Source organism: Solea solea, chromosome 17 (assembly GCF_958295425.1).
Source record: "Solea solea chromosome 17, fSolSol10.1, whole genome shotgun sequence".
NCBI lineage: Eukaryota > Metazoa > Chordata > Actinopteri > Pleuronectiformes > Soleidae > Solea > Solea solea.
Genome location: NC_081150.1, coordinates 7,642,106 through 7,659,804, shown reverse-complemented (window position 1 = coordinate 7,659,804; position 17,699 = coordinate 7,642,106). Strand labels below are relative to the sequence as shown.

Sequence of the window (17,699 nt, the reverse complement as noted above, 5' to 3'; positions counted from 1 at the left end):
TTACCGTAATCACATTAGAAACTCTGAAATGAATGACAATTAACATGCTGCACGCTGTTTTGATTGTCAACAGCATTAGGTTTGCCATACATACGGTGGCAGACAAATACCAAGCAACTTTTAAAGTGTGACAAATAAAACAGAATTATGACTGCAGGTTTGATTCAATAGTAACTTGACACTCCCATCACCAAATTAAAGTGTACTCTTTGCTATGGCATTCACGTTTTAGCTTACAATTAATGATGTTTGATGTGGTTTGACGAAAATCTGTGTTGAAGTTTTGACTGAATTCATTATGATTATGCGGTGATGGCAGCCCATATCAAAGGTTGGTATATTTGCCATGTACCAGTGCTGACACTAAACTGTAAACAAAGGATTTAGATTCTAAATTAAATAGGAATTGTTGCGTGCAAAAATGATAAAAAAAAAACAATGCTGCTATTGTACTGTAACATTCTCATGTTGAAGTTGTCCTCCTCTTGGCCCCACATGTAAACAACTACTGAAATATGTTCTGCATGTATTCCGTGTGCAATATTAACACACATTTATGTAACGTGACTGCCTCACTCATTTATGAGTTGTTGAAGAATGGATGATGTTGTTTTCCACATTGCTTCCCCTCAGGAGGAAGCACTTAACTGCCACGAGCAACAATAGGTCACAGTGATCCTGCTGCTGTTTGGAGAGCAGCAGGGCTACGCACTGTTACTCTGTGTCTCACTACAATAAAATTATACAGTGCGACCACAGCGCGGTAAAAGCAAACAGGCCAAAACTGACCAAATATTTTAAGCAGCTGAAATTACACAGCATTTACGAAATAACCTATTTTTCACCTTCATGTCATCAAAACATGTTTGACAATATCTACTAAAAATAAAAATGTCCTGGAGCTTCACTGAAAACTATTGTTTTGTGTCCTTTTCACACAAACAAATAAAAACCAACCAATAAATGCCCCCCAAAAAGTGAAGTGCTTTAGGTGCTGGTTTAAAATGCAATTATAGAGCTAGTTATTTATTTATACATGTATTTATTTTTCAATAAGACGTGATTGTTGAAAAATAAATACATGAATAATGTGGTCGGCCCGAAGTCTCCCCCGACTGGAGGGCTGCTGGGGGTGTCTATCACCAGTCTGGTCACAGCTCACAGAGAGAGATGTAGTGTTAGCAGCACGTTAGCAGAGTCACAGCAGCAGCTCTGGTGCTCCTCTTGCATCTACACAGGTTGCATTGTAGGTCAACACACAGTCATTAATATGACATGCATAAGAATAGGATTGAAACATAAACATTTGTGTTAAAGATGGATAGCTGAAACATGGCTGTAATACTTGTGGGATACGCTGTTGCTCATTTCTATGCTTTATTATCTTTATGAATGATGCCTGTTTGCCAGACCAGCGTCTCTGAAGAGTATGTCATTGCGTGTATTTATTGCATTACTGTGTTATTTACCATATATATATATGTAAGCCATGAGTTCCCTCTTAGTCTGAAAACAAATGTCAAATATGACTAACCATAAAGATGACATAGGACGTGGCAAAGAAAAACTGTTTCACTTCAGTCAGCAGCTGCCTTTTTGGTGACAGACGATCTCAGGGGAGGAGAGGTAGAACAAGACCCTGAGACTATAAATTCAGGTGTCCTTAAATAGCTATGATGAATACTAAAAATCAAAAAGCCCAGGGTTTAAAATGATTTCTATACTTTCATACTGCCCTAGTTAAATCCAGAATGATATACAGTTGTAGAACCTGAGAAAAACTATGACTTTTTAAAAAAAAAAGCAACGGTAGAATCCTCATGTAAGGCTCCAGCCTTTGACTGACCTCATTTTGTCACAGAGGTCAGTATTAACGTTGCTTTCGGACAGGATGGCTCTCCTCTGACATGCAACTTGAAAAGGTCATCTCATATCCCAGTCTGCTGTCCCCTAACGCTCAGTGACAGTGGACAGGGTTCACTTACAGGGAGAGATGGTTGTTAGTGACACTTGAATAGAGAAGACATGTCTCTTGAGGTGAGGGAGGAGGAGAATGAGACTCTTCTGTTCCCTTCCTCACATAGATTTGCTTTGGAATGTAGTTGCATCATTGGATGACACACACAGAACAAGACACTGAGAGACACAGTCTGTCTCTTAATGTCAAAAGAATTCCTTCTGAGAACGCAATTATTTCTAATTATGTGGAATAGTTTTAGTAAAGCACTATAGTTCTTGATGTCATACATCACTTTCATCTGTTCATCTTTAAAGCAGACTACATAATGAAGAGGCTTATTAGGCCTTGGGTATTGATAAATCAATCATTCTGCCATGTTCTCGCTTCAGAGCCAATTATTCTCATCAAACCCTGTGACTTATTAATAGTTGGCATCAAAGCTTACGCATAAAAAGCACAAACAATCCCCGTTTGAATTGAATTTAGATTGCTTTGACACAATCCGAGTACATTGGGATAATGTATCTGCAATGTGTACACGTCTTGTTGGCTGTGCAAGGTTGGCCAAGCACACGGACCTTTGCTAGTCTGTCTCAGCTTGTGAAATTTTCTCAATTAACACAATTCGGCTGGCCGTTTGTTGTTTGCTCCGCGTGCCTGTCGGTATGTCCCCTCTTTCATTTCTCCTGGCCTGTCTTGTGGCGTGTAAGCACTAGCCAATCCCTCAGAGATGCTTTTCTCGCCTCCATTTCCAGGTCCCAGCATGAGTAACCCGCCTTTGGTGGTGAGCCATGTGCAAAGCCGCGTTTACTTGATCAAGGGACTGACGTACAGTCCTCTGAAGCAAAGAGCATTAACGGCGTGAAGGAACGACTGTGGCAAGTCAACAGCTTTGATATGTAAAAACCTGCATCCGTTAGCTGGCAGAGGCCACGTCGGGAGGGGAGGTAGAAGGAATGGAAGACGTTTGCCTTTGAGAATTGTCACACTAATAGAATTGTGAACGCCAAATCCCAAGCTGTGACACCCTAATGTTCTTAGTCAAACTGACTTGGCATGGTCCAAGGGCTTGAGAGAGGAAGTGAAGGAACACAAAGAAGAGAATAGAGGGAAGATGGAGGTATAGAGTGGTCTCCTGTCCTAGATACCACTGACTGTCAGAGTGAGACTTATCAAGCTCCTACTTCAGCACAGATGCACCGGAATCTTTTATCCCAGCATCCTTCTGTTCCTCCTCACATCGTCCATGACACCTGCCTGATGCAACCATGCAACCATGTCTCCCTGAGCAGGCTCCTTGCTAAATCTGACTTGCATCAAAAAGACATACCGGGATAAAGAGCTCCTATGTGGAGGGGACAGTAATGAGCAGAATTACACGATTGTTGTTTTTAATTAATTTTCCTTCCTGCATCAAGAAGGCCTGCAATGCCGGCCCCTGAGGCCCACTCTAATGTGAATCATATTAGAGTGATTCACATTAGCCTAACGCCAGCAAATTAATCTTTTGCATTACAGCAGAGCTCACACACACCACATTTGGGGATGGAATTTTATTAACCTTTTTTTATGGAACAATATTGACTTGACCAGCTGCATTAAATCCACACCAGGAAAGGTCAGCGAATATGTAGGTTGTAAACACAAGCCTTCGCAGAGCACAGACAGAATAATTCATAAGTTGGTCAATGACTGTGCTAAACCCATTAGCAGATCACCATGCTACCCCTCACACAGAAGACTCCACATTGATTATCATTAATTGTGTATTTATGCTCATAAATTACCCCTAAGTTTTAATAACAATATGGTAATGCAGATGGTGCTTAAGTTGGTTGTTTGATTGCAGCGGCTGCAGCGCGAGGGAAGGAGGGCGCACTGATGCGAAGCACTGTTTCCCTACATTATTCAACACAGGGACTCATTATAAATCAGTTGAATCAGGGTTATCATTTAATATTCTGTATATAACTGTTTGACTTCCTAATGAATGTATTTTCCTCTATCAAGACTCAATAATGAAGCATGCTACAAAGATTATTCTCCCACAAGGATGCATTTGCTTCCATCCAAAAACACGGCCCCTGTTTTTCTTTTACACTCCCACGAACATCTGCTCAACACTGTTGTGGAAAAAAACCGTGACATATTTCTGAATGGAGCACTGCTTTGTCACATGTTATTCCAACATATGCTAACAGACAGTAAGCAAGGAGGAAACATCAGGCATGCAGAATGGATTAAGAGTGTATATTTATAATATGTATATTTATTTTGTATTATTATGTTATATTTCTACTAAATTTCTTTAAGGGTAGCACTATTGTTGATTCTACTGCTTTTTTCCCTGGCAGCTAATTACCCTTCATCACAAATAGGATCGAAATTAAAATATCATTATACTACTTGGTTTGTGATGAGGCCTCATATTAATTATTAGTAGGTTTTGATTTGATTCAGGTGGTTTTCATTTACTTAATAATGAAATGATGTTGTGCAAAAAGGTAGTTTTGAATAAAAACATGTGTAGCAGATTTGTATTTCTGTGTATATAGCAGTTATAACAGCAGTAAATGCTATTTGCACATTGTTGCAAACTGAGAATTCTCCAACAGTGGCTTTTAGAAAAAACGTAAAATCTGATGCCATCCAAAAACCCCACATGGACATATTTTAAGATAGAGTAGGGAAAAAGAAAGAAAGTAAGATTGTATCAGACTAATATTAGTACTGTTAGAACCTCATGACTGTGACACATACATTCTTTATCAGAAACATGAAAAAGTGGTATAGAGCCATCAAGGGCTGCAACTAATGAATATTTTCATAATCAGCTAATTGATCAAGTTAATTATTAAGGGATTTTTTTGTTAAAAAATGTGAGCTTGTTTTATTTATTTAAAAAAAATCACTCAAACTGATCAATCAGTTATCAAAATAGTTGATATTTAATTTAGAAATCGATAAGAAATTGGATCAATCGTTTCAGCCCTCGAACCATCCATAGTTGTCTGTATTTACTCGAGTCGCAGAAAAACAAAGTCCTTTATCCGTGGTGAGTTTATATTTGTGGTTTCCTTTTTCCACAATTAATGCAAACTCAAAAGCTCTTCGGTGTTTACTCGTTGCTTTCACAGAGACGAGAATACGATGTCCTCATACACGGCTCTAATTACACTCACACCGCACAACTTCCACTCTGAAAGCCTTTGCGGCCTCATTGTTATACGGAGGCTCTTCATGTGTGGACTTTTTATTGGAAGTGCAGCAAGGAAGAGACAAGCATTCTTTCTTTATTTCCTTTTATCCAGCCAATATTTGCAGCTGATATTGTAAGTGATGGCCACAGCACCTCCTGCAATTTCAGACTCAGCTGTTTTTCGTACACTGACTTTTATTAGCCGAATAATATATCGGGCCATTACTCTGCACCGCACTAAGTGTTTTTATTTTTCTGTACTTTAAGTATATTTTGCTTATAATAGTGAGACAGTTTTACTCAAATGCACTTTTACTTGTAGTGTTTTATTTCATCATATTTACAGTGTTAGTTAAGCAAAACATCAGCACGCTGGTGTCCAATGAGCCTTGAGGGAAGACGTTCCCTCTGCACAGAAACAATGCAGTCACACATTCACATACCACACGGTACTGTATACTTTTGCAAGTTTTCCTGCTCATCCTCTTGATGCGTTCACCTGAAGCATACGGATGAAAAATGGAACCCATTTTGACTGAAGCTGAGGTTTATTGTAAACCACTGATGCGGTGTTTCAGAAAGTGCTGGCCTGCACACAAACGCACACAGCCCAACGTTCTCCCACATCTTTGTTGTTATTCCCTCCTCCCTGTAGATGGCAGTCCAAATGGACCATGGGGAAAAGGCCTCTGCGCTCTTAAATGTTGTTTTTCTCCACATTACTGTCAAGGTATCCACCAGTGACTGATGATGGATTACTTCTCAGCCAGAGCTCGGGGTTCTCCCTCAGCGTGTGACTTACAGCAACTCTGAGCCCTCACCACTCGGGCTGCTGCACTAACCATAGCGAGCTCTGCATAGGGAATGTTACAGAGGACCTTTTTGCTTCTTTTTGCCTCATGTTTGTCAGACAGCTGCACATAACCTTGGTTACATGAGCCTTTTTTGATTTGCTGTAGGGTTAGGTAACAATGTTCTCGTTTGTCTTGCTGTGTAAATGTCAGTGCACTTACTGTAATTTTGTCTAGTGGCTCTCACTGAAGTTATAGAGCTGGGCTTTGATTCACCAACACACCAAACCCTTCCATTTAAATGTGATAAGTAGAAATCCAAAGTTAAGTCACTGGGTTTGAGTGAAAGCCCAAGAAAGGCGAAATGAAGTAGGCCTTAATTGTTCTTTCATTTAAGACCAATTACGACCACTTTACCCTCCAGCCTGTGAATGGCATCAGGTGAAGTCGACAGACCAAACCTCTTAGAAGAGTTGTGTAAGCTTGTTCTGTTTCCCAGTGTCAGGATTGATTACTTTTTACATTTAAGATGCTTAATAGTGGATCAGATTATGTCATTAACGGTGGCCATCACCCTGTTGAACAAAAAATAATATTTATATGATCATGTTCATATGTATATGATCATGTTACCACACCAAGCTCACAAATCTGCAGTATTTATTCTTCAAAATCTAACCAGTTAATGTAGAAATTGTAAATAAACTGTGTACACATGTGCCGTCACAGACGTGCCATAAACCAAACGAGTTGAAGGAAGGAAGAAAACAACACAATCCCATACAGTAGTGCTCAGTGATACTTTTATGGTGGTTACTGTCTTGCATTGGAAGGTGAACGCATGTCGCAGCACTGGGCTGCAAATGGAGAAGAAATGAGCCTAGGTTATGGGTGTCGCTCCCACTGACGCTGATCAGACCTGAAGTAGATAAAAACATGCGTGAATTGCTAAGTCATTAAACACATTCCCAGTGGTGAAATGTAATCCCGATCTTAAATGGGTTTTTTGACCAGTGGGAATGAGACATTTGTGAATTTCTATGTTCCATGTCTCTGTCCTGGTAGCTCTGCCATTCTCCACTGCCTGGGTTGAGATTATGTGCATCATAGTTTCAGTACATTCAACAGTCTATGTCTCACTGATTATGGTCATAGATAATGACATCAATAATGTTATCTGCTGTAAATTTTAATTGTGTTTGTGTTTTTAAAAATCTCTCTTTAATTGCACATTCTCTCAAGTTTAGAAGGCTCAGTAATTAGATTATATTATCTAGTGTGAATGATGTTGGAGATTATGTTGCAGATTACAGTTTCAATCAGGTAATCAGTGATTCATAACAGATTACAGTTTGAGAATTAAAATTCCAGCCCTGGTTTTAGTTACCCGCCTCTCTTTTACTTTGACTGAAATTATGCAAATATGAAGGCAATTACAGGGCTCAGTGTCAGTCTGTCTCTTCTCCTAAGGATTTTTCTGGCTTCAAGCCCTGCCGTGACTCTTGTCAAGCATCTGTGTGAGCATGTCAAGAGCATAGATGCTCAAGATGGAGAAATTATGCGATATCATTGTTGTGCTCGCACGCACAAGCACTGCCATTTTGCCCTTGTGACGAAAAAAAACAAACTTGAGACAATATTTGAGATCATATTCAGTCCTTGACCCTGCTTTGTAATGTCTGGCTAACAAATTCACTACAAGGTTGTCTCGGGTTGAAGCCTGCCAGATTCTTAAGTATATTCCTAATATTCTATTTGAAAGACTGAGGTGTACTTAATCATCCTGTTTCGAATTTTATATCAAGCATGACTAATTTTGTTCAGAACATTCTTCCAGCTTCTCTGCAAAATGGATGACCCTGCACCCTTTGTCCCACAGTTGTTTTCAAATGTCATTTTCCATTTATCCCGGCGTCGTATTTGACTGTATACGGCTGATGGTTTAAAGTTTACATACAATATTCTTCAATCTCCCTTCTCCTCTCTGCTCAGGTTTAAATATTAGAGATGTCTCTCTCCTTTTCAGTGTAGTCTTTAAGTCTTTGTGCATTGCCTGGAGCCATTTTTTTCCTGTAACATGTTCATGTTTAGGTTTTTAAATGTATTGATTTATTCTTTTCATACTCAGTCCTTGTAGGTTTGGGACCTGCCTGTCTTTTCTGACTTTCTAACTTTCAATTTTTCTCTCTGTACATGCATTACTTCTGAAGGTCATAGACAATCTGGTCTGGCTGTAAGAGGCATCGTTGCACCTTTCTCCGTCTATTCTTTGCCCTCTTTAAGAGCTTTCATGATGTTCTTTCTCATTCCCCTTGCATTGACTCTCTTGAAAGACGTTTCTGTTCCCGTCGAAATGTTAGTTGAACTCGCCTAAGCCGTTCTGTCTCCTGTGCAGACCCTCCGACGGTGGAGCCGGTTTATACAGAAATGCGTCAAGGCCTGGGCAGACCCGTGGTGATGACCTGCAGGGTGCTGCGAGCACATCCCTCCCGTGTGCTGAGATTCGAGTGGCTCCTTTCAAACCGTTTGCTCCACGCTGGAGCCTTTGATGCCCAGAAAGACGAGACAGAGTACACGATTCGCAGCCTGAATCGAGACGGCTGGGGGGAGTACACCTGTAATGTCATCAATGAGGCCGGCGCTGGCAAATGCACCTTCCAGGTTACAGGTACAGTGTATTTACTGCTATTATTCATGTCCAGCTTTCCATTTTGCACCGATTTCAATGTAAGAAAAGCACATTTACCTGTAGAAACTCCTTTTGAAAGAATGAGAGGAGCTGGCTTCTCTGTTCTCTGGCAAGTTTGGCTCGATGGAAAGACATCTGCTGTTTAATCAACTCCAACCTCGCTTCAGCCTAAACAACCATATAGCTTTAATGAGGATTAAGATTTGGTTAGTGCAGTCTTAGACACAAAAGCGCCTTCATTATCACAAGTACACTGGAAAAACAGACCAGTTGAAATGGGTCCGGTGTTAAAATTTATCAGCTATAGCCAAATGAGGAAAATTAAGCTGTTCAAGGAAGTAGTTCACCAATTAGCATTTGAAGCTGCAGTGCATAACTTTTGATCTCATTATTCTGCCTCTGTTTTGTCTACGTGAACAGAAACGATCTCAATCTCTCATCTGATATACATATATATATACACAGCAGGACAGGGTTAGGCGTGGTCAAGAAGAATTTATCCAATCAAACGTCTGAATGACTGGGTTTTTTGAGCATTATAATTCACGTCATACTCCAAACCTGTTTGTAGTCAACTCTGGCTTTAGTAGCGCAGTGTTGCTGTTGCCTCCGTCTGTCTTGACATAAAACTTATCAGTTCAGTGCAGGAGCGTCACTGAGATCTAAACACCCATAGACACAGAGAGCCGTGTGACAAAGGTTTGACACTCTTGTTTATATTTAAATGTGACACACTTCAGTTTGAAAGTTAGACTTTTAGCCATCATGCACACAATTTATACAGGTTTTTGTTTGCATTTACTCTTGTGGTGCACACGTGCATGTCGACAGTCGCCCAGTGTGATCTCTTCTCAGAACGTATGTGTGTTGGACAGCTGACATTAGCTCCTCAAACACATGAGTCGTTGTCACACTGTGTTTCATGGGTGCGGAATCCTCTGTGTGTGCTAAGACAATTAATTCGATAACAATCAGACAGAAAGAACAAATGTCATATTGTCAGACTGAATGACTATCAACACATCAGCGGGACACGTCAATCATTTGGGCTCTTTCTCTGCCTCGTGCTGTAAGGCTGTTCTTCACAAAGTACACATGTATCCCCCTTTTTGTTTTCTTTTTTTAGATTGTTTTTTCTCCACTTGCGTCAAGAGGGGCCAAGTGTCCATCTCCTTTTTGGTTGTTATGACAGGACCAAATTAGTTTGGCCACACTGAGTGACCACAGGAACTCTGGCAAAGGTTTCAATCTCTCAGACCTCCCATTAGAGACAGGAGCTGCAGGGTCACAGGAGGAGAATTTGTCACTTTGATCCTCTGCCACTTAGGATGCTCTTCTCTTTGATACTGTCCATTTCTCTCCTTCTATTGTTATCCTCTAATCATCCGTTTTCCACTTGGATTTTCTATGTCCTTTCCTCCTCTCTTTGTCCATGTTGTCTTCCCCCTCATTCTTCACTTTTTTCATTTAAAATGCCCCCTCACCCCACCGTCTTGTGTGTGTGTCATAAATCAGCCGTCTCTGGTGAAATGGGTAGAGCACAGAGACAGAGAAGTAGAGAGTCCCCTCTAGCCATTTGTTTTTCTCAACAGGCCTGGGGTTTTGCCCACTATTGCTCATCTTCCACTCCCTTCCCTTTCATCCTCTATTCATTCTTCACTTTTTCTCCTGCCACCAAACCCCCCCCCCCACCCCCAAATGCTCCAGATTCCCACCATCTGGCCTCAGTGGTTGCCAAAGGTATGGAGACTCCTTTAGTAACTCCCCGAGTGCATGAGCATGGTGCAGAAAATCTACTTTGGTCCCTCCCATCATCTATGAAATCTGCTTTGCTGCGTTCCCTTCACTCCAGCTCATTTTTTTCTAAGATTTTTTTGATTTCATCCTGAAAACCCAATTGCAACACAATGAGATCTCCAATATTCTGTGTGGCCAAAAAAAATAATCCGCTGGAGATAAAGCAGATTTCGCTTCCTTTGTGTGATTTGTGAGCCCGCTTCAAGATGGAGCTTATGAAATATTTGTTATGGTTCATATATTTATGTTGTATCACGCCTATAAGGTCAGGCAGTTGCCTTGGTGCAGTGGTTCTCAAACTTTTTATACCAAGTACCACCTGAGATAATTTTGACCTGTCAAAGTAACGTCGTCATCACCAACGTTAAAATACAGTGGTGTAAATATGCCGAGCAAAATCAGCGAAGGACCTTTCAGGACACTGGTGTAGAGAAATTAGATTAAGATGGAGCAAGAGATTAGGTGACTCTAATTTAAATTTAAATGTATTATCGTTATTTGTTTCATTCCTCAGCTCCACTCTGATCACATACCCTGGTATATACAGTGATTTTTCTACAAAAGGAAGCTTGCGTACCACAGTGGATCTTCCACATTCACATGGGGGTTTTGGCCTGAAGCTTCAGTGGCTGAATTAAACTTATGCGTCCAGTCGACGCGTCGTGCGATACATATGTTACCATGTCCACAGACACGTGCGTAGCCACAGTCGGACAGCAGGGCCCGTCCTGAGGACATTCTATTCTGACGCCTTGAAGTTTATGTGCCAGCAGAGAACATAAGTGCATGTGCATGGATGCCCATGTGCAATGCAACTGGGACATCTGTGGAAACAGTGAGTTAGCTGCCGTGGCCAAGTTGGCCATTAAATTGTGCCAGGGGAGAGACACCTCAGAGGGATGTAATGTGTACCACTGAGCTTTGGCTCACACACTTTCTCGTGGGAACCCTCAGGTGTTTTTCCTTTTCTTTTTTCTTTTTTCTTTTTTTTTTAGCAAATGCTGAAATCATGCTTCATCAGCGATTTATACACAGGCCTGCATTAGCCGTACCTCCTGTCTTCAGGCTGCAGTGTGTACTCGTGACACAGTGAAACCCAATATTTAAAGAAATGGATTCTAAACAGATATCAGGCCATGCTCATATATGATATATAGATATTATTTCTATGTGATTTTGAATCCAGCAGGAAGTGGGTTAGTGATTTTGGTTTAGTTGGTGGATGTCACATTATTTTGTCAAAGGATTTTACATTTTATATCAGATTTTGATGTGTCCCCTTAATACCCTAGTGTTCCCTGGTCAGATCAATAAATAAATAGGGGAAAATGGCATGAAACACTTTAAATGATGAGAAAAATAAATGTATAAGATCTGTAAAGTGCCCGTATATCACAGCAAAACTATCTTATCTCACAAAATGAATTCAGATCTGAATAAATAAATGTATGGTTCTACTTTCTCTTTTTATTGGAGCCAATATTCATAATCACTGTGGAAATGGAGCCCAGTGTTTACTGCAATCTGATATTTTGACACACACACACACACACTCTGATCATTTCATCTTCTTTCCAGTCTGCGAATTCAGTCGACTTGAATATATTACTTAATCCATCTTCTGTTTCTCATAAAGTTGTCATCTTGATTTCTACATTATTTTTTCGATTGTTTGCATGATCTTTGATGTGTGTTTTAAATAACCCTCACAGACATTATTTAAAAGCAAATAAAGGACTATTTTGAGCCACAGCTCAGAAGGCAACTTTTGCTCGTGGACATTTGTATTTTTATAAAGATAACTTATATTGTAGCAAAAACCATAACCTTCCCCCCGGGGAGTTATAAACCTTATCAACCTTGGTGTCCCAAGACTTAAAAGCGTCTTGGCTACCTGCATTTATAGTCTAGACCCAGTCCACCTGGGTTTAACTTCAGCACCACAGTGAATGGAGAGTGATGTTGAATTCTTTTCTCAGCTCAAAGAGACAAAATGACATTGATTTATCCTGTCGGTGGTAATGACTGACATTACATGGTCAGAGTAAAGAATAAAAAGGCAGCATATGAATAACGTTATCTGTGATCAGACTCAAAGTCTGTCAGGCTTGAAGGACAGACACAATCTGTTCTACAATTTTTTTTGCTTTTTTTGAGGTTGTGATTATTTCACACTGGCGCTGTGCTGTGCACGCTGTGATCCAGGAGGATAAAATCAGAATCCACAGAGGATCAAGACAAACACAACTCAGCCCTGGTTAATGTGATGAATGATTAAAGCTGTTCTGTTTCTTTTTGTTAGCAGTAGGGTTAGTTTAAGGAGGGAGGAAGTGCAGGAGGAACTAACTGAATAATAAGGAAGGAAGTGACTCATCACAAGTTCAGTTTTTCCCAATGTCTCTGATGTTCCCTACCATCGCTCAGCTGTTCGTGTGGTGGTGGTGGTGAGTTTGTGTCGGCCAGCTTAGAACAAAATGTTTTCTCAAACAAATTATATTCATAGACCCTTAAAAAAAAATTAAAAGGAAATCTGCAAACAAGGTCGAGTTAATTTTTTTTTTTTAAACTGAGTGTCTATGAATCATTGCATTATTTCTGCAGTTATTTCAAAAAATCTGTTAAGTTTTCTTTATTTTGTGCTTTATGTGTTTCCATTCAGGGTTATCCTTTCCAGCAGTGTAAGCGAGTGACATAATGTGCTTCACCACTCATAAGCTATCATTATTAGTGAGGGCCGTAGATAATAAAAACGGGACATTTGAATAGGCAAACGATTCACCAGTGAATCCAAGAGTGTCATTTTTTTTTTTCTCTCAAAATAAGATTCAGTGGATTAAATAGTTGTGCCTTTGAGTGCTGAACATGAAATCATGCGTTTCTGTGTGGGAATCTTTAAAGGCAGTTTGTGAAAACACACAGTGACAGAAGTCACTTTAATTAACCTTCCATTCATTTGTTTTAACTTACAGTATTTTCTGCATGAACTAAACTGACACCATCTGCAAGGCGGGCTTATGTAACATTTGCTGTACAGTATAGTGTAAAGACATCTGGCTCTGTTCAGTGAAATATTACAGTGGAGTCAGCCTGAGCAGTACAGTAATTATTTTTGTTTTTATTTTTTTCAAATGGTTTTCTGCATGTGAGCGTCTTCAAGTATAACGGAGAGCTTCATTTGCAGTAGTAGTTCGCTGCAACCTTTACGGATGCATTTCTTCAGTCCACATTAATGCAAAACATTTGAAATATAAATGTCATTCTTTAATTATTAACAGTGTTTGTCTCACTCTCGCTTGTTATTTTCCCCTCGTAAAGATTTTATCTGGCTGATGAATGAGTGTTCCTCTCTCTCCCAAATCAGGAATATTGTATTTTAAATCGCTTTTTACATGTAAGGACTAAGTGATCTGTAGTTGGCAGCCCAAGCAAAGCATCATTAACTTGATTAATTGTCTAAAATGCAGGGGGGGGGGGGGGGGGGGGGGGCCCTGGATGTTTATTTAGACTTATTCATGTCATGGATGTGAGAAATGATCAAACCAGTCAGGGGCCAAATGAAATAGGAACAACTGTTTCCAACTGTAAAGGCTCTACCATATTGCATTTGATTATTATATTATACATTATATTTTCTCCCGTCTAATCCAAAATAAATGTGATTAAACAGTGCTTGCCCCATTTTGTTTTCATTATGTGACATTTTATCTCAGTGTATACTTTAACATCAATTACAACTGATGCTGTATGTTTATTGTATAGATTACTGTACAGCACAGGTTCTTCCATCTTATAATTGTGCTTTTCCTGTATAGAAATGATCAGTACAGGCTGAGGCTAGTGTTATTTATTTCACTTAATGTCAAAAATCTTATGAAAAGTGCAAGCTAACAGTGTGTGATACTGTCCATCAACATTCTATAGAATATAATAGAATAAAATAGGTCTTTATTGTCTGGAGTAGAACATTTGTCTTTGGCCTCACCATTACGTTGTTTAGATGACAACAGCACTGCATGACACAGACGACGGGTAATAGTCGTGCATAGGATCAATTTGAATATAGTTGGAATAGTTGAATTAAATATAATAATACCCCCATCCTTGTACACTCTTTCCTATCCGGTGCAGGATTTAGAGCCTCTAGCCTACTGTAGGCATTGAAACAGAAAATTAAAAACAGACTATAAATGTTTTAGTGTGTGACCTTCACAAAATCCAACATTCACTATTTTATTTCCCCTTCCCTTTCATTGTGGTATTGTCAGACCTCAGCACTGTCAGCCCCTGTAGAATTGTGTTTGGGGGGGGGGGGGTGTTTGTATGTGAGGGCTTGTTTTTTTTATTGGCAAGAATCTTGTAATACAATACAGAGGTGATGATTCGATATATTGCGATATAAAGGGATACTAAAAGCAAGGCAGTGGATTGCGTTTTCCCCCCCTTTAAATTGGTACATTAAGAAAAGCCCTCATGGTCAAAATAATGTGATATACTGTACATGATGAAGAGTTTCCGTGGTGTAGTTAGAGGAGTGGAAGGAAAGGGAGGGAAATGGTGGAAAGTCAACTGCCAACTAGTGGTTGGAGGCTTAACCCTCAGTGCTCACGGGGCACGGATCTGTGCCGCAGGTGCGTCCTTGGTAAATTGCCATGGGGATAATGAACAACTCCTTATACGGACATTCTGGGGGTGTGTGTTTATAGGTCACATCTTCAGGCTTCTTATGTGTTGCTGAGTCAAAGTTATGATTTATTTCATATCGCATTTTTAGTAGTGATATAAAGTAGCAACTGTTTTTCTTTTCTTTTTCTTCATAAAAATGAGCCAAGTGAACTTTGAACTGTGACCTATTTCCAAATTTCACAAATGCAATACGATTTTAAACATTTTGAGTACTTTTTGTTCAGGTGTGTTTATGTAGTTGAAAATTGCCTATAGGTTGTGCTGAAAAAAAGGATATAAGACACTTTATATTGCACATTCTTATAGCCTCTGTATATACTGTACGTTTAAACATGGAAATGGAAAATGCTCTGTGTTCTAAGGGTTCCGTTCCACACAAAAACCACTGTCAAGTGAGCAAGAATATTTCTCATCTCTTGATATTGCGCGTCACAAAATCAATACAGCATTGTGTCGTGAAATATCACAATACATCAGTATTTTGCTTTCACCCCAATTATATATGGAGGGGTGAGAAGACAGAGAAGGCAGATCTCAGCAGGGCTGAGGTTGCTTTTATATTTTTCCCTGAGCACAAATGAGATTGAAAATGTGCAGTTTTATTGTACTGAGTCTATTTAAATGAGGCCCACGGTTCAGGGATTTTTGTTCATACCAAGGAGAGACCAGTAAAACATGGACTATAATTCATCTGTGACATAAAAAAACAACAAAAAAAAACCGCTGAGAGTTTTGTCTAATTACCTGACATACATCACCTACTTGCTGCGTCTATGTGTGGGTACATGAAATCCCAGGGCTGCTTTTGTTTGAGCTAACATTAGCTGCTCTGCTGCCTTTTCCTCCCCGGACATTAACAATCTTTAGCCCTGGGTCTTGTCATTCTTCAATAAACAAGTGCAAATAGTAGAGGGACAAATGCAACAACATGTCATTGAGGTGAATGACTATTTTTTTGCATGGAAGGTTAGATATTTATTAAAGTGCATTGTTCTGTCAGCTCCTTTTTCAACTGCTGGAAATCAACTTGTATGCTGTGACTGGAAACTGAAAAACTGAAAGATGTTTTCTGTTCAAACTACATTTAATCAGCAAATAAATCCTCAAGGATTCCATTTAAGAAAACTGTGCTGAAAGACGATCTTTGTTCTAGCTGAGGTGAAGCGACATCTCACACACGCAGATAGGATCTACCATTGCATGGCATGGACACTAATGACATATTTACATGTATGAGACAGTACAATCTGCCACATGCTTTGATTCTGTGCCATGAATGTATTGTAAGGCGCAGAATGTCACGTAACACTGGATGAAACTTTAATGATCCTATAGGGAAAAGTGGGTCATGGCAGCAACAGGAATCTCATGAAGCGTGGGTAAAAATAGAAATTATACAAATCTTAGCAAATGAATCATTTACATGTTTACTTTTATATATTCTTGAATTTGCACTTGCAGGGCTGAGTGTCCCTGAAATATAAAATAATAATAATAATAATTAAAAAAAAAAGGTAGAGCTTGTCTGTTATTCATCCTGTTTGTTTTTTTAACCACATAGTAATACATTGGTAATTATTACAACCTTTCATAATGACAATAAGGTAAACCAATTTGCAATTTTCCATTTGTTTACCCATTACATTTATGCATTAGTTATAATTCTTACTGTAAAATCCTCCAACAGACTTGGAAGTATACATGAATAAGATAAAGTGTTTTTTGCATATCTTCTATTTAAAGAAATTCAGTTAAATTGTCAGCTATATCACATCATTGTTTCTACACCATCATGGTATATATCATCCACTGTATGTCTTTAAATTGACCTTTCAGGAGTTTGACAGAAAAGGCTTTCGTTTTGAGACTCCATACTTTATGTATTTGTCATTTCTACCTTTAATATTTTGAGAGACACGGTAAAGTGGAGACAGGAAACAAGGTTAAGGTCGAGCTGGGCAATAATTCAATAATTGATTATAGTGTGATATAGTTTTCTTCAGTGTAATATAAATATAGCAAAGGTTCAGTTGATATCAGTACTGTATATTGTTTATGGTTTTTATGGTTTGTGCAAACCTTGAGAAGAATCACAAAGTTGCTATGAATATTTTATCTCAGATGTTTGAAATGCTTCTCTGTTTGTTTGTCGTTTTCTTGCCATAAAGAATCTTAAAAGCACAATCGCTCAGTAATAAAAATCTAACCTCATTTGTTTGTTTGAAAGTTTTTGGCCGTATCGACTGTATAAAAAAAAATATTTTCAACCAAAAGCAAAGTTAAAAACCCTGAGATGGATTTTTAAATCTGTTTAAATTCCACTAAATGACTTTAAAAAGGAATGCAGCATTAAATATTGTTATTATTGTGCGTTCTCTCTACAGGAAAGGCGTATCCACCTGAGTTCTACTATGACACCTACAGCCCTCTGTGGCAGAACAGACCCAGAGTCTACGGCTTCAAGCTGCAGTGGACCCAGATGAACCCCAATGCTGTGGACCGCATTGTTGCCTACAGACTCGGCATCAAACAGGTAGAGTGATAAAGAGTTGCCTGTCAGTGTGCTCAACCTGTTGTTTT

General features: G+C 39.3%; 1 protein-coding gene across 2 annotated transcripts in view; it reads left to right on the top strand.

The window, feature by feature from the left end:
- Positions 1-17,699, top strand: part of LOC131443360 (MAM domain-containing glycosylphosphatidylinositol anchor protein 2-like) — a 154,102-nt gene that overhangs the window by 101,694 nt on the left and 34,709 nt on the right. For both annotated transcript variants that reach the window (XM_058612919.1, XM_058612920.1), the window contains exons 10-11: positions 8,346-8,618; positions 17,504-17,652. In XM_058612919.1, coding sequence (XP_058468902.1) covers positions 8,346-8,618; positions 17,504-17,652 — 422 coding nt within the window. The remainder of the gene's footprint in view (positions 1-8,345; positions 8,619-17,503; positions 17,653-17,699) is intronic.